This window comes from Salmo trutta, chromosome 39 (assembly GCF_901001165.1).
Source record: "Salmo trutta chromosome 39, fSalTru1.1, whole genome shotgun sequence".
Taxonomy (NCBI): domain Eukaryota; kingdom Metazoa; phylum Chordata; class Actinopteri; order Salmoniformes; family Salmonidae; genus Salmo; species Salmo trutta.
Genome location: NC_042995.1, coordinates 3,210,506 through 3,233,892, shown reverse-complemented (window position 1 = coordinate 3,233,892; position 23,387 = coordinate 3,210,506). Strand labels below are relative to the sequence as shown.

The following is a 23,387-nucleotide window of genomic DNA, read 5'->3' as shown; positions in this document are numbered from 1 at the left end:
TTTCTCAAGAAACAGTTTATTTCATGGTGAAACTTGACCTTCCAGACAGTAACGGAGATACAACTATGATTGGAATGTAACGGAATCTGAATGATCCTCAGCATGACTCATGCTGTTTGTGCGTGAACCGTAGGACAGGAATCAGTGTAAAAAATAAAAAAACACTATGTTAGTACCTTCGTTGATCACTCTTCTAGAGCAGTTAATGGACCTCCAACACGTAGACACACATAGCTACTTCTAAGTTACTCAGGGCCATAACGGTGTGTCAGGTTGCGTTGTATGACAGCCACTCCAGGTATTCAGTGGTGGAAGAGTCTCAGGTTGGTGTGCACCAGGGTGATGCCCTGCTCATTACAGGCATTGATCACCACCTCGTCAGCTGTGGACCCGGCCGGGGCAGCAATGTACTCCACACCACTCTACAGAGACAGACACCTCAGAATAATCAGTCCATGTGGGCTTCAAACAGAAAAGACCCTGGAAGGCACTAGAAGGCTAGAGACCAACTAAAGAACCAAAAGCAGAAAGTCGGCCATCTTAGACCAGTGAAAAGTAATAATTCAGCAGTGTGTGTTTACCCGTTTGGCGCGGTCCACGTTGTCTCTGAAGGGGAAGAAGGCGTCAGAGCTGAGCGCTACAGCCTGCAGAGAGCTCAGCCAGTTCTTTTTCTCAGTCTCATCCAGAGGCTCTGGGACCTCCTCATACATGGCCTTCCATACTGCCAGGTCAGGACCCTGAACACAGAGGACATGGAGTTAGAGAGCAGGACAGACTAATCTGGAATGTTTTTATTTTTATGACAGACACCTACAGTAGACACCTACAGTAGGAACCTACACAAAACATACAGTAGAACTGTACATCCGACAACAGCCATTTCAGATGTCGTAGAGCGCATGTCCCTAATTGACCTCTGATCCCTCACCTCTCCAATGGTGCCGCTGACGTACTGATCGATGGCATTGGCCATCTCCGCCCGCTTCACTCCACTCCTGAACCTCATGCCCAACACCCGCGGGTGGTGCCTCAGCCACCAGTTATCAGCCTTGTCCCCTGCCAGCCGCGTGCAGTGGATACGAGACTGCTGACCCGCACCGATCCCAATCACCTGGTACACAGGGAGAGATGGATTGTGACCCAGAAAAAGCACAGTACATCATTTGAAACATTCAACACTACTTCTGAAAAAGGTAAACAAAGGTATAGGCGACAACTGGAAACTCTGTGCCCAAATACTATTTCAACAGCAACCTCCCATGTCCCCTTCCTCTCTCCAGGTTGGCTACCTGTCCATCCTTGGCATAGCAGACAGAGTTGGACTGGGTGTACTTCACTGCAATGCTGGCCACGATCAGGTCACGCAGAGCCTCCACCGACAGCTTAAACAGGACAGACAAGAGGACAAAAGGTCAGAACCTAACATGTCATCAGTGAGCATCTCACACACACTATCAAGACACACACAAACCACAAAGACACTCACCGCGCCCTTGGAGACGACGTTGCTGAAGAGCTCCTTGTCAATGACAGCACCATTCCTCTTCTGTTTGAGGTGGAGGCCAAAGAGAACTCTGACCTCTGGCTCGTCTGGCTCATAGGCTGGGTCCATCTGACACAAACATTCAGCACCCCCAACCGGTGAGAACATGCAAATGAACTTCAAACTTTGTTTTCTAAGAAAGGCTGCAACATAAGATGATCACTAACTGTGCTTTTCCATGTCCAAGCATACCTGGACAACACAGTAGTTTCCATTCTTCTTCTTGGACAGAATCCTGAGGGCCTCCTCTTCATAACCCGGGGCAATGATGCCATCAGAGACCTGAGAATGATAGACAGGGTTTGGAATTGCAGGAAACACACAGGACAGTCATACAACACACCTGGGAAGCCCTACCTCTCTGGATATGATCTTGGCAGTGGGGACATCACAAACGTCAGACAGAGCAATGAAGTCACCGAAGGAGGACATCCTGTCTGACCCTCTAGCCCGGGCGTAGGCTGTGGCCAGTGGGGTCAGGTGCTTCAGCATGTCATTCACCATACACACCTTGGCCTCCTCATCACTCAGAGGAACACCCACCGCAGCCCCTAGAGAGGGAGAGGACAGCCTAGGTCAATGTTACTGGGATTCCTTGCAATCTTGTTGGCATATGCATTGGAAGCGCTGCATGTCTGACCTGCAGGGCTGACGTGTTTGAAGGAGGTGGCAGCGGGCATGCCCAGGGCACTCTTCAGCTCTCGGACCAGCTGCCAGGCGTTCAGGGCATCACAAAGGTTAATGAACCCAGGGGAACCATTTACCACTGACAGAGGCAGAAATGGAATGGAGAGAAGGGAGGGTCAACATAGTTAGTCTACCCAGACAGGACAAGGTCCCCAAAGTCCCCCTGGACAGTTTCAGGTGAACATATGACACCAATTAAAATGAGGGTTGACAATGTTTCCCCTATTGTAATTTCTGAGACTGTTGGCTAAACAATGGGGGGGGGGGGGGGTGAAGCCTACCTGTGAGGGGGAGAGTGGGACGCAGGGTGTAGAGCTGGGCGGGGGCTTGGTGGGGGTTCATGCCGTAGCGCAGGGGCAGCTGGGATACCCCACGGCTGTACTGGCCCCGGAAGTAGTCCGCGATGGCCTCATCATACTGAGCTGTGTGAGTAAAGGCCTGGGAGAGAGAATGAGGACAACTAGATCGCAGACACCAGGATCATGTTCATTAGGCAACATATGAAAGAAAAGGGACTGAAACAGGAAGGGAAAACCTTGATGTCCAATAGGAAATGCACATCTGTTTACCGCTGCAAAATGTTTTTCTATGGTGTGCCCTAATGAACATAGCCCAGGGTAAACAGCTGAACCAGACAGCGTTGTAACCTATTCCATGGTCAAAGCCAACATGGGCTTCTACAGTTATCTGGAGGCAGCTGTAATACAAACTATCACTAAGATTTGTAATGCCTTCACAAGGAACACCATGTGCTAAATGTATCCATTCTACTCCATGTAGTTTCATGTTAAATGCACAAGTACAGTGAAAGTATTGTTGCAAGCTAACCAACAATGCAGTAATCAATAACAATGTAATATTAAAACAACAAGAGAACAAAAGCAATCAAGTAAGCATACTATATAAAGTTCCAGTAGCATATTTACAATGTCCAGGGATACTGGCTCAATAGAATACTGTGGGCTGACTTGAACAACATGGCCCCAAGGATAAGAGAGGGCAGCATGGGAGGTAGTGGACTCTGAACTTTACCTCACATTGACCCAACAATCAATTAATATATTTTTGTTTATCTGAATTTTTACGGTGTCCCAATTGTGCTTATTGACTATACAGACTCCATGGTATCTGTGGTCTGTAACTGTACAAATTGATCCTTTTAACAAAGACACAGTATGAGGCCTTCCCCAGTTGTCCTGAGATGTCCGATTTGCTGCCATTGAAGAATCTCTTAAGACTTCAGTTTTGTCAGCACATGGGAAGTTAAACTAGATTTCACCATTCTCAACTTGTCCAGGAAGTAGATTGATACACAGGTCAAAGGACCATGTAAAAAAAGTCCACTTTCAACCCGTGCTTTCAAGTTGCCATAGTTACCTTCAGGGCCAGGGTCTTGCGGGTGTCCAGGGTGGTGTCTTTGCCCTCGGAACCCTCCATCTCCACAGCAACCAACTTGTAGTCGGCAGGGTCACACACAATGGTTACGCGGGCGTGGTTCTTGGCCGCTGCTCGGAGCAGGGTAACCCCACCTGAGGACACAGCCAGGGTCAAACAGGGTAATCACCATGGCAACCTAGGGCATTTCAGGTTGAAGAAGAGACTTCAGAAAGTAAAATATAGAGCTGGCCTTAAAGGTGCAATATCAATTAATTGCACCGCCCTTCCCTGGTTGCTAAAATTCTATTCAGTCGCCTAATTTCAGTTTATGTGACAAAACAAGCAAGTATATGGTAGAGAATCATTGAACCATCTAAACCGCTGTGAATTATTTTCCATAACCCCAAATATTGTATTTTCAGCTGTTTGAAGCTGGTGTACAAAACTGAAAGTAAAAGCAGCAAAACTAAACTTCACAGAAATAGTGCACATAGAACAGACCTACCACTTCTTATACTTGCTTTCAATGAGAATGACAGATCTAACTTACAATTCTATGTGAATTTGGTCAGGTGGCACAAAAAAGTTATTGCAGCTTTAACATTCCACTCACCAATATCAATCTGTTCCACTGCGTCTTCCACGGTCACATTAGTGTTGGAGATAGTCTTCACAAATGGGTAAAGGTTACACACCACCACCCTGGTCAAAGACCGGCAAAGGAAAGCAAAACAAGTCAAGAAACAATGCATTTCACTAGGTTTTTTCTAACTATCTAGGCAATTTGAAATAATAAGTAGCATGGCTGTTTAATCCCCCACATTGTGTGTGCCCTAGATGACTCATTGAGAAACAATATCTTAAAAAGGTGAAGTTTTGACTTTTGTAAATGGGAACATGTGTCAATTAAGCAGGTCACATTTTGCAGCCTTGAACCCAAATTGTTAAACATACGTGCCCATAGGCTCCAAAGAGAATTCATGATTTATTTCAGAGGCTGTATGCATTGCACACTTTCTCCTTAAAGCCAATCACATTCCATGAATGTCAAACTGGCAGCTTAAACAGCCAGATTCCCAGGGATACATTTTTTTTTTAAGTGTCACAAGATCAGATGTGTGCAGATGCAGCAGCATTTGAATTAGCCGGTTATTAGATTAACAACGCATGCTTCTGGAAGTTTCCCCACTTCACAACCTTACTGCCCTGCATTAGGGCCAAATCTAATAAGTCTTGTGCCCGATCACATGCATTGTGTTTTAGGTCTGCTTGTTCACAAAAATAATTTTTCAAAGACCCCTAAAAACCACAGTAAAGCAGTAGTGGCTCTGGAAAGAAGTATAGAAAAGTTGACTGAGATGGACAAGTCCTACCCTTAAATATTGAGGAAAAAAGATCTGATCTTAGATCAGTGTCTAGAGCCAAATTAAACCCACTTCCCTGTCTCTTACCTGACCAGACTGTAGCCCAGTTTCTCCATGTCAGCCTTGTCCGAAGGGGTGTGCCGGGCCAGGATGCCCCCGTGTACAGCAGGGTGCAGGGTCTTCACCCTCCCACCCAGCATCTCTGGATGGCCAGTCAGCTCAGACACATCCCTGGAACAAAAGGGAGATGGATGTTAGGTGATTCAGAGGCACACATTCTCAATTGCATTTAGATGCTGGGCATGCCGCTCATCTAAAAGGTGGTCAATGATTGCAGAATACTAGATAGGCCTACGCTTTGCAAACAGTAAGGTGACTTAAAGGAATACATTGTTTTCAGCATAACATTGAATCATTTGAGCATTAGCGCAAGAGAATGTTGGTGGCTGAACACTATCAACAAGGATAGATTTATGCTACAGTAGTTTGTGTCAGGGGGCTAGGGTCAGTCTTATCTCTCAGCCCTAGGACCACGCCTCAGGTCTACCTGGCCTGATGACTACTTGCTGTCCTCAGTCCACCTGGCCGTGCTGCTGCTCCAGTTTCAACTTTTCTGCCTGTGGCAGCAGGAGTGGTGGTGATACTCTGAATGATCGGCAATGAAAAGCCAACTGACATTTACTCCTGAGGTACTGACCTGTTGCACCCTCGACCACCACTGTGATTATTATTATTTGATCTATGAACATTTGAACATCTTGGCCATGTTCTGTCATAATCTCCACCCGGCAAAGCCAGAAGAGGACTGGCCACCCCTCATAGCCTGGTTCCTCTCTAGGTTTCTTCCTAGGTTCTGGCCTTTCTAGGGAGTTTTTCCTAGCCACCGGGCTCCTACACCTGCATTGCTTGCTGTTTGGGGTTTTAGGCTGGGTTTCTGTACAGCACTTTGATATATCAGCTGATGTAAGAAGGGCTTTATAAATACATTTGATTTGAATGAGGCATTGAACATGCATGTAAACGGTTACACCTACCGAACAGCCAGTCCTGCATCGCGCAGGGTTTTGGCGGTGCCACCTGATGCGACGAGTGACAGTCCCACGTTCACCAGCCTTTTGGCAAAGTCCAGAAGTCCAGACTTGTCGGACACACTCAACAGTGCTGTGTGGGTAGAATTAAGACAAAACTGTGACAAAGTTGTAGAGATTTATTGAATGGCACCACTGTGAAACGAAGTTTGCTTTTCAAATATCTGTAAATATGTTGTCTCCACTGAGACGTCATCGATAGTTTATTGCTCCTTTGTAGCCACCCGTTGCTAACTAAAATGGAAGCATGTTTTTCGTGGCATGCTAGTTGTAGCTAGCACGACGCAAGAAACAACGGAATTGGATATGGACCACGTAGCATATAGCACTACGCTCAAGCTTATGCTTCAACATAGACTACTCAGTCTCTAAGCTACATTAGCTAAAGCTAGCTAAAATATAAAAAATAAAAAAAGTTTACCCAGTTCTGAGCAGGCCATGGTTTTGGATAACGTTCTCTGTCTGGGAATGGGACACGAGACTAGAAGCATGTGTATAGTTGTATCAATTTATGGCACGATAGGAACTTTGTGAATTGTCAGGACCGCCCCTTTGACCGGTTTTGACTAAATGGGATACAGCTTTTGTCAGATGTGACTTTTCGTTGCAGGTTAGGAGAATTTACGCAGCAGGTTAGGAGAATTTACGCAGCAGGTTAGGAGAATTTACGCAGCAGGTTAGGAGAATTTACGTAGCAGGTTAGAATCAGATTAAGGTTAGAAAATATAGTTATTGTTTGCTAGCTATGACCCATTTGTACCCCTCACACAACTTCTTCGATGCCTTCTGCGCAGTAAAATGCAAAATCGCTGACTTCTATCCTTCTGAGTCCCCGTAAAAAACACGTTTTGGAATTTTAATATATACATATTTTTTTTAAACATCAGATAACGGTTTGAGGTGCAAAAACATGTTACAAAGGAAAAATGTGAACACATATATTGTTTTTTGACTGTATATGGACTGTAGTGGCCATTAAGACTCGGTTGATAGTAAATATATAAAAAGTTAACATTACAGTAAACATAACAGATTACATGTATTAACCAGCTTGTATTTAGCTCTTATTTAATGTATTTATTACACTGCTCTGAAACTCACCAAACGAAATATTGACCTATTAGAAACGATTTGAATATCGAACAGTTAAAAATGATCATTACACAATTACACCATAACATGTGCTAATTGTGAGGGTGGCTATTTTGATAAGCAGAAAGAAAAAAATGATCAAGGTGAAAAATAGTAGGCCTATTCTGGGCTTTTCAATGATATCATGTGTGGGACATGATATCATTGAAAAGCCCAGAATGTCCTCTCATATGTACTTCGTGACCTAACACAGTGGCATGTATGGCATTAGAGATACAGACCAAAAACACATGTCCATTTGAGACAAAAATGAATTGCTGGGGATATGACTATGGATCATATAAATGGATCACACAAATGATCTTGACCACATGCCACCACCACACAATTACGCTAGAGATATGTAGGCTATTTGAAATGATAACAATGTGAGAGTTTAGACTCTCTCGCTCTGCCACTGGAGGGTGAGTTTACACCACTATAGAAGGACCATATGGGCAAATAGTGGTGCTGTTGATCTGAGAGAACTAAACACACTAAAGTGAATGCCCAGTAGACATCCACCATTTTACTTTATTCAATCCATTATTTACAAATCAGTAGGGATGAAAGAAAGGAGAAAAGGTGAAGAAGCATTTGTGGACTACTAACATACACCAAGCCACTGGAGGGGTACTGACATACACCAAGCCACTGGAGGGGTACTGACATACACCAAGCCACTGGAGGGGTACTAACATACACCAAGCCACTGGAGGGGTACTGACATACACCAAGCCACTGGAGGGGTACTGACATACACCAAGCCACTGGAGGGGTACTAACATACACCAAACCATTGGAGGGGTACTGACATACACCAAGCCACTGGAGGGGTACTAACATACACCAAGCCACTGGAGGGGTACTGACATACACCAAGCCACTGGAGGGGTACTGACATACACCAAGCCACTGGAGGGGTACTAACATACACCAAGCCACTGGAGGGGTACTGACATACACCAAGCCACTGGAGGGGTACTGACATACACCAAGCCACTGGAGGGGTACTGACATACACCAAGCCACTGGAGGGGTACTGACATACACCAAGCCACTGGAGGGGTACTGACATACACCAAGCCACTGGAGGGGTACTGACATACACCAAGCCACTGGAGGGGTACTGACATACACCAAGCCACTGGAGGGGTACTGACATACACCAAGCCATTGGAGGGGTACTGACATACACCAAGCCATTGGAGGGGTACTAACATACACCAAACCATTGGAGGGGTACTGACATACACCAAGCCACTGGAGGGGTACTAACATACACCAAGCCACTGGAGGGGTACTGACATACACCAAGCCATTGGAGGGGTACTGACATACACCAAGCCATTGGAGGGGTACTGACATACACCAAGCCACTGGAGGGGTACTGACATACACCAAGCCACTGGAGGGGTACTGACATACACCAAGCCACTGGAGGGGTACTGACATACACCAAGCCACTGGAGGGGTACTGACATACACCAAGCCATTGGAGGGGTACTGACATACACCAAGCCATTGGAGGGGTACTGACATACACCAAGCCATTGGAGGGGTACTGACATACACCAAGCCACTGGAGGGGTACTGACATACACCAAGCCATTGGAGGGGTACTGACATACACCAAGCCACTGGAGGGGTACTGACATACACCAAACCATTGGAGGGGTACTGACATACACCAAGCCATTGGAGGGGTACTGACATACACCAAGCCATTGGAGGGGTACTGACATACACCAAGCCACTGGAGGGGTACTGACATACACCAAGCCATTGGAGGGGTACTGACATACACCAAGCCACTGGAGGGGTACTGACATACACCAAGTCTGTCTGTCTGTCTGTCTGTCTGTCTGTCTGTCTGTCTGTCTGTCTGTCTGAATGTCTGTCTGTCTGTCTGTCTGTCTGTCTGTCTGTCTGTCTGTCTGTCTGTCTGTCTGTCTGTCTGTCTGTCTGTCTGTCTGTCTGTCTGTCTGTCTGTCTGTCTGTCTGGAGAATGACATTGGGACAAGCACAATTACCAAAGCTTTGTTGTGTCACGATCATTGCTTTTCTGAGCACCTGTAACATAGATTTCCTGCAACAATAAAAGCCTCTCATGATTACATTCCCCATTGTTCCGACGGAGGGCCATCCCTTTTCAATAAACTTTATTACCCAAAACTTGGCCTTTTTCATGCATTTGAACAGCGGTTAAAGTCTGACAGATGTGAATTTACAGCCCCTGTCCCTCATTCCCTTACCTAGCTTACCCATTAGCTTAAGTAACACGACAGGGCCAAGGGAAACCTAAACCAATATGGGTGATTACTTTAAAAGATCAGACAATCTGTTCATATTTCCGTAATGAGGCCGACATTTTGCTGATTGATTAAACTACAGGATGTAAATATTTTACAGGGTCTTGCCGCTTAAGTTATTGTTCCTGATTTACCATCTGACAAAGTGAAAGAAAACTGCATTTATTTATTTAACTATGAAAATAGCCTTTCTGGTAACAATTTTCCCTATTGGAGGACTCGATGTCTCGGCGAGTCGCTTGAGTGATTGTGACACTGTAATAGACAGGACAAAATGTTATACATATACATAAACACACACACACACACACACACACACACACACACACACACACACACACACACACACACACACACACACACACACACACACACACACACACACACACATACACAGACATACACAGACACATACACACACACAGACCCTCACACACATACAGACACTCACACACATACACACACACACATACACACACATACATGGATGCACACACAGACATGCACATACACACACACACACACATACACACACACACACACACACTTACACACACACACACACACATACATACACACACAAACACACACACAATGAGGCGATTGCATTATTGGTATAGAAAAAGCATAGGGGCCGTCAGCAATTCTGTCAGACCAGGCTGTTGAGAAACCACTATTGACAGCGTTATCACCAGTGGATGGAATTTACACCAATCATTTTTTATCAGTATGACAGGTGAGTTCAGATTAAATTAGAATTGAGAAACTGAATCAATGATCTCTATATTTCGCTCAGCCTGCTTATCAATTTACTATGATTTTAGTTGTGTTTGTCAGGCGGCCCTGTATCATAAAACAGGCCGAATGGCATTAGTCACACATCTAAATTAACTCTTATTGATTGATATGATTTTTCATCAGCCAAATTAAATGCTGCATTGAGGGAGACATAGTGGTTAGGTCTGAGACATAGTGCTTTAAGGCCTATAAGCACTGTTTACTCTACAGTGAACTGCTTTGAGGCCCTGATTGTGATCCACAAGGAGTAGGATGAAGTCACTAGACGCTAAATCCTATCCACTACACTGTCAAACACATTCAAAATCTTAGACACTAAATTCAATCCACCACATTGTCAAACATATTCAAAACCTTAGACACTAAATGCAATCCACTACATTGTCAAATACATTCAAAACCTTGGACACTAAATCCACTACACTGTCAAGCACATGCAAAACCTTGGACACTAAATCCAATCCACTACACTGTCAAACACATTCAAAACCTTGGACACTAAATCCAATCCACTACACTGTCAAACACATGTAAAACCTTGGACACTAAATCCAATCCACTACACTGTCAAACACATTCAATAACTACAATCATTGTCTTCCACCTTGTTCCGTAAGTATCTATTACTGCATTTGTCCAGCTCTCAGTTTCTGAGCACCCAGCCGTCTCCAAACAGATAATTACCTTTAAACTTATCTAGGACTAGTGCCCCTTGACCCCATACTGCCCTCCACCACCACACAATTAAAACTAAACTGACTCCAGACCTGTAGCTGTGCACAAAGGCCCCTTTCCGTCTCAAGTTCATGTAGCAGAACCATCCCGGCTTCGTTTCACGAGACAGGCCAGCGTCTTGCCCGGCCAGTTAAAAATGCATTTAATCACCATATAAGCATGATGTTGTGGGCCGGGGCCTGCCGGCGGGCTGGGCGGGCTGGGCGTGAGGGGACGAGTTATGCCGCGTGTGTCCTCTAATCCGGTTTTTAATCACCGCCGTACTTTGGACAGCCAATAAAAATGGCCTGTTTCGGTCAGACACACATCATCTTCTGTTTCTTCTTGCAAATTAAAATGTAGCCTGGGTGACATCACCATCAGGCGCTGATTACTTTGTGTGCGCCCCAAATGGCACCCTATTCCCTATATAGTGCACTACTTTTGACCAGACCCCTAAAAAGTAGTGCACTATATAGGTAATAGGGAGCCATTTGGAACATAAGCCTTTACCTCTCTTCATTAACTTAATTATTTGACTATCAGTAAAACCTGCCTGAGTAATTCATATTTGAAAGCCCCAGGGTTGTAAATTAAAGGGTCTCTGCTGGTTTAATATGCAGTGTTGGATTCTCTTCCTTTCTCTTTGCCATCTTGCCATCTGTTATCTGTGACAACAAGGTGGCTGAAATAGACAGGAAACAAGGGAAGGACGTGTGATACAGAAAAAAAAGTGTGTCCATTTGAGAGATTTTCCATTAAGTGGGATTGGAAGTAGAAATTTGGCCAATATGTCTATTTTAGCTGGATTTATAGTTGGACCTCACTACCCTGTTGTTACCATCCCTCTGTGGTTGCAGAAGACTCACAAGGTCATTATGAAGGATCCAAACACTAATAACTTTCTTAAAGAAATGCTCAGCTTTGCCTGCTCAATGTGTTTGTGTAACTCCCTCTCATTGCTCTTCACTAAACCCACTTTTAAAATACTTTAGATTACTTATAGATGTTCTAAATGTTCTCCACAAATCGATCCCTCATTTTCATGAGTTAACTTTGCATAAATCCTACATTTCTCAAGTTATTTGAACAATTTTAATTTCTGTTTTTTTTATTTCACGCAGTTGACATCAACACAGACCAGTTTCAGATAAACACATTCACTTTTTCCCTGACATTTACCTGTCAATTCAAATAAATTAGATACATTTAAATGTAGTTAAATAACAACAATAAACAAACAAACAACAACAACAACAGAAATCTGAATTTACATGACAACAATGTTCAATTGCACACACAAGATAGAGTATGAGACATCATAGAAAGTCTGTAAATCCAAGATGTCTGAGGGCACATTCACAACATTCTGCAACACTTTGCAACACTTTCCCCTTCGTTTTCAGCTAATGCAAACTGCTCAGGCTTTGTTCACTCCTGTCAGTGTAAGTTACAGTTTGCAACAGTCCAACGGTTCTGAATGTAACTTGGTTGCATCACATCCTTTAGCACTGCTGGTGGGAGGAGCCACATCTGTCAGTCAGCCTGTCGGGGGGCGGAGTTTAGCTGAGATGGATGACAAGGTAATAGAGGTCAGTGGTGTTGCTTCACTGCTGCTACAGTACTTCTCAGTCCAATTGGATGAAAAACACAGGAGTCTTACAGCCGGTGAATGTCCTGTGTAAAAACATTTTTGGGGGGTTGCATGCCATGAAAAAATACAGCAGAGAGAGACAGGGTTCAGTGTCTTATTCAGCCTTAATTGACGTGATGATGAATATAAAATGCTTTATATTCCCTCATCCTTTGAGATGCGAGTCCAACATAAAGAACACCTATACCTTAAACCAGGGGTACCCAAAACTGTTTCACTCGGGGCCCCCTTCCAGCATTGGGGAACATCCCACACACCCCTGCGCGCGCAGCATGTCTATTTCTATGGGCACAAGCACTGTTCATGACACAAACTGTTCACATCCTTCTTGTTTGTGGAGAGAATTTTGCAGGTTTAAAGCTTATTTCCTGCAATTCTGTACATTTTGCCATGCCTAATGTGTATTCATGTGATATTTGAGTGACAAAAAAATGACTCCAACATCTATGAGCTGAAAAACAAAATAAAAAAAAACTTTAGCTGACATGGGCTAGTGGAGCTGGACATTTCTAACAAGTTATAAATAGCTCTCTAAGGTATGTAATGACTAGCATGACAAGAGGAACTGATGATGCACTACCTAAAATAGAAATGACACCTTGTGCATTCTACTATTACAACTTTCAAGAATAAGTTTAAAGCCGGATTGAGTTCCTTTAAAAAAAAAAAATCGGGGGGGGCGACCCACAGTTTGGAAACCACTGCCTTAAACAACTCCGTCAGGGTCACAGAAACATTACATTGCGTTAAGCATTATGTACACAAAAAACACTGTCATAGGCTTTTGAAATGGCACATCCATTTTTTTCTCTTTTTACACTGAAGACACCCACTTTCCCAGAGCCAGTGTCAAGCAGCAGTGTCTCTGGCGTTTTCCTTTCTGGGTGTGTCTTTGTCTTTTCACAACCCTGCGCCTATCTTCCTGTCCCCCCCTGGCACCCCCACTAAGTCGTCCTCAGAGAAGGGACTGTGGGGGTTGTAACCAAGCTCCGCTGTGAGCTTCAGAAAGTCTGTTGAACGCTGCAACCCCACAGCGCCACCCATGGTAACAGCAAACTCGTGTGGCGCCTCCTCCTCTTCCTCCTCTTCCTCCTCTGCTTCTTCTAGGTCTAGCTCTCCCTCGTCGTCCTGAGTGGAAGCTCGTCTATTCTCAGCTGGTTTGCCATTGGTCGGTTTTCCCCCGGTGCGTAGTCGCTCCGCCTCAGACTGGGCAGACGCAGATGCCTGCTCCTTGGCCTTGCGGCTGCGCTTCCACTTCATCCGCCGGTTCTGGAACCAGATCTTCACCTGTGGAGAGACAGAACGCAGGCCTGTCAGCCACTAACGCAGGAGTAGAGGTCTCTCACTGGCAGTTTCTATCTCTCTGTCCCCACACTCAGTTTAGTACATTTGGGCTGCCATTTTATTTCTACTAAACCGGGCTGAAATGTCCAAAACAACCGTTACTCACTTGCAGAAAGATTTATCTGAAGAAGTAATTCCAAAATGTGCTGAATACGTTCGAACACAGAGGAGTTGATCTTTTAAATCAACATGTCAACTGCTTCATTAGGGAGTGGTATTTGGGACTAAATGAGGCAGGTGAAACAAGTGAACTGTAATATATTAGCTAAATAAGGAACTAGCGGCCTGATTGCTGCTGTCTGACGTCACATTACTCTCCAGTGACTAATGGAGCATGCCATAGCAGACAGTTTACCTCAAGGACAAACACACCAGGGATCATTTGAACAGGTTCTTCACAGAGGAACATAGGATAAGAGGCCAGCGCTGGAATAGCCTGCCAGGTGGAATCCACACACATACACATATATACACGCTCACACAGACACACACAGAATGACCCCTTTTCTCTCTCACCTGTGTTTCGGTCAGCATGAGAGAGGTGGCCACCTCAAAGCGTTTGGGTCTGGACAGGTACTTGTTGAGTTTAAATTGGTTCTCCAGCTCAAGGAGCTGCTGACTGGTGAAAGCCGTCCGGGGCCTACGACACTTCCCCAGGAGTCCTGCCTGGGGTGCTGAGAGGGGGAGGGGGAGAGAGAGAGAGAGAGAGAGAGAGAGAGAGAGAGAGAGAGAGAGAGAGAGAGAGACCTTAGTACAGTACAGTATTCTTCATTGTGGATCATTTTCAGTGAACAACCGGGTAAAAAGTTACATTGACTCTGGCCTAATGAATATCTTAATTCTCCCCAACTATGTTCTTCCCAAATATAATGAGGTGTCTAGGCTACTAAGCCTGTGTTCTGGTCAATTCAAGCTATTGGACAACGCATGTGAGTAGATTTAATCTCAGACTGTTTCAATGGTCTTATTTCTGCAATACCAAGGACATAGGAAGTCCAATATAATGTTGAGGGAGGAACAAACACACACACACATGCCCGCACTCTCTCGCCATCATTAACTATAATAGCTTTACTCCAGTTTATTGTTGACGAGAGGACACGGCAGAAGCTGGGCGCGAGGGCCATAAAAAGCGCGAGCACCATTAACTTAATGAAAATTCGATGAAGCTTTAGTGATTTTATTGGTGAACTAGCAGAATGTTTTAGGTGTTTGTTTATAGTTTGCTCCTCAGTACAAAGACAATGTTCATCGAGTTGACGTTTATAGCGAAATGAAAAGGCCAAAAATAAAAACATATTACAGTTAGCAGGAAATCGATCGAAGACTGTTCACGAGACTACACTTAAATAATATTTAGGCCTACATGATATTTAAATAGCCTATATTTTTCAGACGTTGTGTATTAAAGACTGAACAGAGAACAAAACCTTTCTACCATTGAGATTGAACGTGCACTATTATTCGTTCAGAAAGCAGTTAAAAATATGTGTTTAAATATTGCTATAAAGGTGGATTAATATAAGCCTATAGCATGATATAATACACATAAAAATATAAAACTTCTATGATAATACATTGTGCTTGCTCTTATATTGAAATAAAAATTGATTTAAACAGATCTTGCCTGATTGGTAAAAATGTTAGCAATAGTTAGAAACAATATTATTATAATAAATATATAATAACACGTATTATTAACCAATAACCTACTTATTAGATGTTTGCATTATTTACAAATTGAAATGTATGATTATTGTTATTATTGTTGTTGTTGGTGTTATTCTTCAGATTATTATAACGTTTTATTTTTGTTGTAAAATGTGTTATGAGAGATGTGATAATATATTGAGTTTTGTTATCAATAGTGGTATCAAATACGTTTAAGTTTTGCACATCTAGCTAAAGTTAATTGCAACATTTAGCCTAATCTTAGAACATATATTTGATTATGGTTACAACATTTGCCTTGTGTGTGTGTGTGTGTGTGTGTGTGTGTGTGTGTGTGTGTGTGTGTGTGTGTGTGTGTGTGTGTGTGTGTGTGTGTGTGTGTGTGTGTGTGTGTGTGTGTGTGTGTGTACCTGTATTTGCTTTTTCTCACCTTTGGATTACATGCAACGAGGAACAATAAGTGATTTTACGACACCTCTAGGCGGTTGGGTTCAATGCTTTGGAAGTGGTTGTTAAGTGATCCAACGATCCCTTCCCTACCAATAAACCTCCGGTATCTGGGCGTAAATTAATTTCTGCTTGATACCCGCCACACCTATTTGAAAAACATGATTGATTACAGCAATTAGGCTTCGCTTTGCATCTGCTTGGCTTTATTAATTATATTGCCTATGTGTTCTGAGCAAGTACAAAAACACATCAGATTTAGATTTAGATGCACTATTGTAAAGTGGTTGTTCCACTGGATATCATAAGGTGAATGCACCAATTTGTAAGTCGCTCTGGATAAGAGCGTCTGCTAAATGACTTAAATGTAAATGTAAATGTAATCACCAACAGACAGTTCAACTCCATTTAGAACCCCGATTTTAATAGAAACCCCACAGGCCTAGCGCATCTTTTAAAGATGTTTCGTTTGTTGATATATTTGTAAAAGCGTAAAGCCTATTGGCTGTGCTGCCCAGCCCACAGGTGTACTATACTTACAACTGTAGTCTGGAAGACGTGGTATCATCATTCCAGCCCGGATCCAGTGCTCCAGCGGGAGAGACCCTGCCATGGCAGCCGCCTTCAGGTGGTCTGGGTACGACTGGGTAAGGTGTGTGAAGCCGGAGTAGGCGAAGGCAGGGTGCTGGCCACCCAAAGCCGATATTGGGTACATAGGGGCAGGGTACATTTGGGGTAGCGAGGCGAGTCCTGTGTGAGGGAGGTTCAGCAGTCCCGGTTTGGGGATTATCCCGGTTTGAAGATGGATGGGCGTCCTGCGCGGGGACGGGGTGTCCGCTCGCCGACAGGACACGGGGCTGCCCGCAGGGCTGTCGCTGCTCAGACCTGGGGAGAGGTCTCGGTTCCCGCGGTGAGTCTCGTCGGCCAGCAGAGCATCGATTCGAAAATTATTCGATTTCTCCATTCCGACTCTCATCAGGAAAACTCCCGCGAGCTGCTCAAAGGTCAGACCTGCCAATGTACACTTGTTCTGTGCGTCAGAGCGCATACAGCTCCAACTCCAATCTTCTGTTTTAAATGTTTCAGTTTTGATAAAAGTCACTCTGAGGATGCCAGTGCAACCCTCTCGTAACCAAAATAAGTCAGAGCAATGATACATACAATTGAGACAAGGTACTTTTAGTATGCGTTTCGATAGCAGGTTCCTTAGCTTAGCTCACCCACTCGCTATCACCTATCTGTAACAGTTTTGGAACAATATTCTCTGAACAACCCTGAAGAGCTTAAATTATTAGGAAATAAAATGATACAACAACATATTAAATTGCAATGCTTTCCGAGTGTCCATTTGGTTTCTGTAGTCCTCTATCCGCGCATTCACATCACATGTGATGACTAACAGCCGGGTCTTGGTGTTTAATAGCAACTTAACCAACTAAAGCAAGTGTTTCACTCCTTCAGACGCCGTCTCCCCACCCCTGTGGCTGTCTGAGCTGTGATTGGCTAATGCAGGTACTCCAGGGGTGAGTTTAGTCGACCGTTTTCTAATGAACTAATTACTCTCTCATTTCCACGCGACTCAAGAACCCTCTGAACGCGCCTCACACGTCTCCTGCGTGAGAAATGTCCAACCTCTTTCCCTCTGTCTGTCAGCAACACTTTCTGATGTGTTTAATTGTGACGTGAGACTGTGAGAGCTGGTAGCAATATTACCTTTTCTACTGTATGTGTTGTTGCCTTATGAACGCGCCTGAATCAGATAACAAGATACAAGTGGTCTAGGCTATAATAGAACAAATACTGTAATAGTTATTACATAGCTATTAGTACAAATTGATACAATATTTATAATAATGATTATGATTATTTAAACATAAGTTACCACATTGTGATTATAATAATAACAATGATGATGAAAATAATAAATCTATGTTACAGATTTGTAGTTTTTGCACATTTGGATCTCAAGCCATATTTTGGACATCTATTTATAGCCTAAATCAAATAAATCCTGCTATCATTATTTGTTCTGCGTGTCTATTCAGAGGAAATATTGGCAAGTGATTTATATTTTAATTAGTACAATATTAACGATTTGCTTATTTTAAAACCCATGGTTTTCTCCAGGTTGAAATACTAATGTAATTCATTTTTATGAGCTAGAATTATACATCAACCGTAAAAGAGTGCATTAATAAAGCTGATTTAGCATAGAATAGCTAGGTCACCCTCCAGGTGTCGTATCTTCCATGTCCAAGACTCATTTCTATTCATCTATGTAATTAGGCCTATTTACATAGGCCCCCAGCATATCGGTAATCATGTAAAAACATAATAAATGATAGAAATCAGAAAAACAACATGATTTAAATAATAATTTGTCAGTTATTAGTCTGTCATATTCCTATTTAGGCTTTACAACTCGTTTTAAATCCGCACCGTTAGTTTTAGACGTGAAATAGGCTTATATTGGTATGTGTCATAAGGTTTTAAGATATTTGCAGAAATAAGAAGCAGAATAACAATCGCTTTGCTCTCTATATGTTCGCATGTGGTGCAACAACACTGCATCCTGCCTCCCCGCTCCGGTCAGTGAACTATGGGGAATCTCCATGTTGTCTCCCACTTTTAACAACCGCAATCTGCATGATCTGACTGAACCCTGAGGAGGAATGCGCGCAGGTGTGTGAAGGAAAGCAGACATGGTCCTACTGTAGGTGGTCCTCACCTCAGGTCATGTGAACACTGTTGGGCCGTAAGCACTTCAAAAAATAACACATATCCCGTTTCTAACAGGTCAAGCAGGTGACGCAGACTACGTCGTCGTCATGGCATTAACTCCTGAGATACTATTGTAATTACTACCCCCAGACTAAATGTACCACTAGTCCAACAATCACTAGCAACTGTTATAAGGTCCTAAGTGATAGTTATTTTGACATTTTCATGAAATAAACCTATAAAGCCCACTTGCTCATAGTTGTGTCACACTGGCCTATAGGTTACTGAACACATTATTTGATCAACTCATATGTATTTATCCATGACGCTCCACTCAGCAACAACCTTTGAAAAACATAGTTTAAAGTATAGGCCTAAAAATGCCATGGTAACCTATACACAACACATCTTCGATTTGCATTTTAATAACCGTGAATGAATAATAAAATGAAAGTAATTTCATATTCGTTATTTAAAGCAGTAATATTTGCAAAATATTGTTTTACTATTATATCCTAAGCCTGTGCATTTATTCTTGCAATACGTTTTTTGAACAAACTGGTAGATTTGAATAAAAACAGACTTAAGTTATGTTGTGAAAACAGGCACACATTATTTTGATTAGATCATTTACTTTCAAATGATCAGAACAATTTTATCCAGGAATCTTTCAAGGATACAAAACATCATCCACAAATCACTTTTTGTGATTTATTTAGCCTAATTGTGAAAAGGTTGACAATAGAAAATAAATCCTAGAGGGATTTTTGTATTTTTATAATATTGTATTTTTATAATACCGTGGCACGCACCCTACCGCGCATCCACCACCCATCCACCTTCAAACAACACAGGAGAACAAACATTCACATCATCACCGCTCGTCCCTCAGTAGCAAAATCCTTCCTGCTGCTGTTGCATCCGATTGAACTCTGTCTCAGCTGCTGCCGTAGACTCACTGGGCCGAATCCTACCCTGACATCTGTGTGCGTTTGACAGTTTATAATAACTGTCAAAGACTTATAATGAATATTCCAATATTATAAAATATTAGTATAGGTAAACAGATGTAGGCAATAGCACTTATGACTTGAAGCACAGTTGAATAATCAAATAGTGAATGAGCCCCACGAATCGGAAGAGTACTGGACTAGGCCCATAAAATCCAAGGGGCACGCGGCCTAATCCGAAAGGCTCTAAATTATATCTCAAGAAATTGAAATCAGGCCTAGGAAGATGCATAAAACGCTTATATGGTCACCTCTCCCCGCTGTAGACCGTCGCTCACAGCGAGGTGGTGTATGTGGTTATTGTTGTTGCGTCTGACCCCTAGAAGATTGAAGCAGTGATACGCGGGGGGCGGCCGCCCTCCTCCCCCACCAACCCCTCCACCCCTTCTCTCTGCTCGCTATCACCCAGAATGCCGCCTGTCGCCAGGTCTGATATAGAGCTAATTTGCTCCAGGGAAATCAGCCGCCGCCGCGCGAGTGCTTTCTGCCTATTCCTCCCAACCTCTTCCCCTCGCGCCTCGTTTCTATGCTTTTATGATTTTAAAGTAATTTAAATAGCCCGGCCGCGGGTAAATCCGTCATCCGCACCCGGTATCTGAGGTGCACAAATTAAATTGAATCAATGATCGAAATGGCACCGCTGCCCCCGATGTCAGGTCCCTAGGTTTGAACACTTAGCAACGCGCTGCTTCTACGGTGGCACGCACCCTACCGCGCATCCACCACCCATCCACCTTCAAACAACACAGGAGAACAAACATTCACATCATCACCGCTCGTCCCTCAGTAGCAAAATCCTTCCTGCTGCTGTTGCATCCGATGGAACTCTGTCTCAGCCACTACCGTAGACTCACTGGGCCGAATCCTACCCTGACATCTGTGTGCGTAAAATGACATTTACACGAAATTAAGAGTTATGCACACGGTCTCAAATTAAGATTTGCTCTGTGTTTGTTTTGTGTCAACATTGTCAGCAGGTATAAAGGCCATAGAAACTGTATAGGACTATTTCAGTACCTTTAGCCTGCCCTCTTGGTTAGATGTATCTCCTAACAGCACAGGGGTGTCTGAATAGTTTTTAATGAGAAGCCCAGAGTGTCCTGCTGGCCATGTAGGGCTAGATGGACTCACAAACACACCCTGGCATGCCTGCTCACAAAGACAGGAGTACTTGCAGAGCTGCCCTTGTCTTGAACACACCACACACACGTAATGCACACACGTAATGCACACACGTAATGCACACACACACGCACGCACACACACACACACACACACACACACACACACACACACACACACACACACACACACACACACACACACACACACACACACACACACACACACACACACACACACACCCTGCAAGTCCCCACAGGCAGGTGCTTGAGTCGTTCTGAGAGAGCGGGCCACATTGCACTACAAAGTCAAAGTTGATCCGTTAATTAATTAGATCTCTGGCCTTAAACGTTAGTGCTGGCGGAGTTTAGGAAACATTAAAGAGCTTATCGTCATTACAGGCATATTTTTCAATCATTACCACGGCCCTGGGCTGTGATCTACATGACAGGAGCCATGAAGGTTGGGGTTGGTTCTCATGCCATGTGTTCCCTGTGTGATCTAGACCTGGGTTCAATTAGTATTCAAAATCATTTACAATACATTATCTCCACTTCATTAAGCTTACCTGGTGCAATGGAACCAATAGAATAGTCCCAAAAGTGCACATCTGCATCACCTGGCACTCCAGGTGCAGTAAAACAAACGTTTAAAGTATTTGAAAAGATTTTGAGTAGTGTTTGAACGCAGGTCTGCAGTGATCTGCTGTCCCAGTCAGTCAGCAGTTTATTGACTCTCTCTGGGTTACTGGTCCTCAGGGTTTGTTCAACCTGCTGATAAGGACCTGCATGTCTGATCTCGCAGAGGTGCATTCACCAGCAAAATCAGTCAAAAAAAGTAAAGCACACACACATACACGCACACACACACACACACACAAAACAGTTATTTCTATAAAACAGTCACTTATTTCTATAAAACAGTTGCTTATTTCTATAAAACAGTTGCTTATTTCTATAAAACAGTTGCTTATTTCTATAAAACAGTCACTTATTTCTACAAAACAGTTGCTTATTTCTATAAAACAGTCGCTTATTTCTATAAAAGTCGCTTATTTCTATAAAACAGTTGCTTATTTCTATTAAACAGTTGCTTATTTCTATAAAACAGTCGCTTATTTCTATAAAACAGTTGATTATTTCTATAAAACAGTTGCTTATTTCTATAAAACAGTCACTTATTTCTATAAAACAGTCGCTTATTTCTATAAAACAGTTGATTATTTCTATAAAACACTTGCTTATTTCTATAAAACAGTTGCTTATTTCTATTAAACAGTTGCTTATTTCTATAAAACAGTCGCTTATTTCTATAAAACAGTCGCTTATTTCTATAAAACAGTTGCTTATTTCTATAAAACAGTTGCTTATTTCTATAAAACAGTCGCTTATTTCTATAAAACAGTTGATTATTTCTATAAAACACTTGCTTATTTCTATAAAACAGTTGCTTATTTCTATAAAACAGTTGCTTATTTCTATAAAACAGTCGCTTATTTCTATAAAACAGTTGCTTATTTCTATAAAACACTTGCTTATTTCTATAAAACAGTTGATTATTTCTATAAAACACTTGCTTATTTCTATAAAACACTTGCTTATTTCTATAAAACAGTTGCTTATTTCTATAAAACAGTTGCTTATTTCTATAAAACAGTCGCTTATTTCAATAAAACAGTCGCTTATTTCTACGAAACAACATGTGCATTGCCTCCTCCAGAATATTTATCCTCCTGAACTTGAGACTCTGTGATAACATTCTGGATACAGGACATGTTGCTTCACACACACAGTTTTTGGTTACTCTGAGAGGAATCACTGCCAAGAGCAGGTCAGACACAATGCTAAACACAATTTGATCACCCTGTTGATGAAGGACATTTCCAGGAAATACAAACTTGAAGTGTATTCAAGGTTTAAAAAGGCTTCTAAAGTTTGTAATTTTCACTTTAAAATGTCAGACTTGATATGCCCTAACTAAAATATTTATCAACCCCTACAAAAATGTCTATTAATTATAATCCAAAGAATAATTATATTTTCCTGCTGTGAGAAAATGCTCAAATTAAGATCCTACATCTGTATTGACAAACTATGTGTAAAACTATAATACTACTGTACGATAGCTATAATACAACTGTCCCCCTGATACCTTTGGTGCCAACATAGAGTAGATGTACGTCTATGGTTGTCTGGCCAACATGACGACTGTCTCTTAAGTCTGATCCTTCATTTCAGGTTTCCTTTCCTTGAATCCTCTGATGTAGCCTCCCTGTGGCTCAGTTGGTAGAGCATGGTGTTTGCAATGGTGTTTGCAACGCCAGGGTTGTGGGTTCGATTCCCACGGGGGGCCAGTACGAGAAAAAAAAATGTATGAAATGAATTGAAATGTATGCATTCACTAC

General features: G+C 42.8%; 2 protein-coding genes across 2 annotated transcripts; both read right to left on the bottom strand.

Annotated features, from left to right (window-relative positions):
* Window positions 1-6,618, bottom strand: LOC115179126 (bifunctional purine biosynthesis protein PURH). Its single transcript, XM_029740408.1, has 14 exons — window positions 6,481-6,618; window positions 6,006-6,132; window positions 5,059-5,202; window positions 4,221-4,309; window positions 3,608-3,759; window positions 2,512-2,668; window positions 2,184-2,309; window positions 1,901-2,094; window positions 1,736-1,825; window positions 1,487-1,612; window positions 1,290-1,382; window positions 929-1,111; window positions 582-737; window positions 1-422 (listed from the first exon to the last, which is right to left on the bottom strand). Exons 1-14 carry the CDS (start codon window positions 6,548-6,550, stop codon window positions 303-305), a joined length of 1,827 nt encoding a protein of 608 aa, XP_029596268.1. The 5' UTR covers window positions 6,551-6,618; the 3' UTR covers window positions 1-302.
* A 6,654-nt stretch (window positions 6,619-13,272) lies between these two features.
* On the bottom strand, window positions 13,273-18,183 carry LOC115179359 (motor neuron and pancreas homeobox protein 1). The gene is made up of 3 exons (XM_029740794.1): window positions 16,671-18,183; window positions 14,529-14,686; window positions 13,273-13,955 (listed from the first exon to the last, which is right to left on the bottom strand). The coding sequence occupies exons 1-3, from the start codon at window positions 17,287-17,289 to the stop codon at window positions 13,569-13,571; spliced, it is 1,164 nt and encodes a 387-aa protein (XP_029596654.1). The 5' UTR covers window positions 17,290-18,183; the 3' UTR covers window positions 13,273-13,568.
* Between the last annotated feature and the right edge of the window lie 5,204 nt (window positions 18,184-23,387).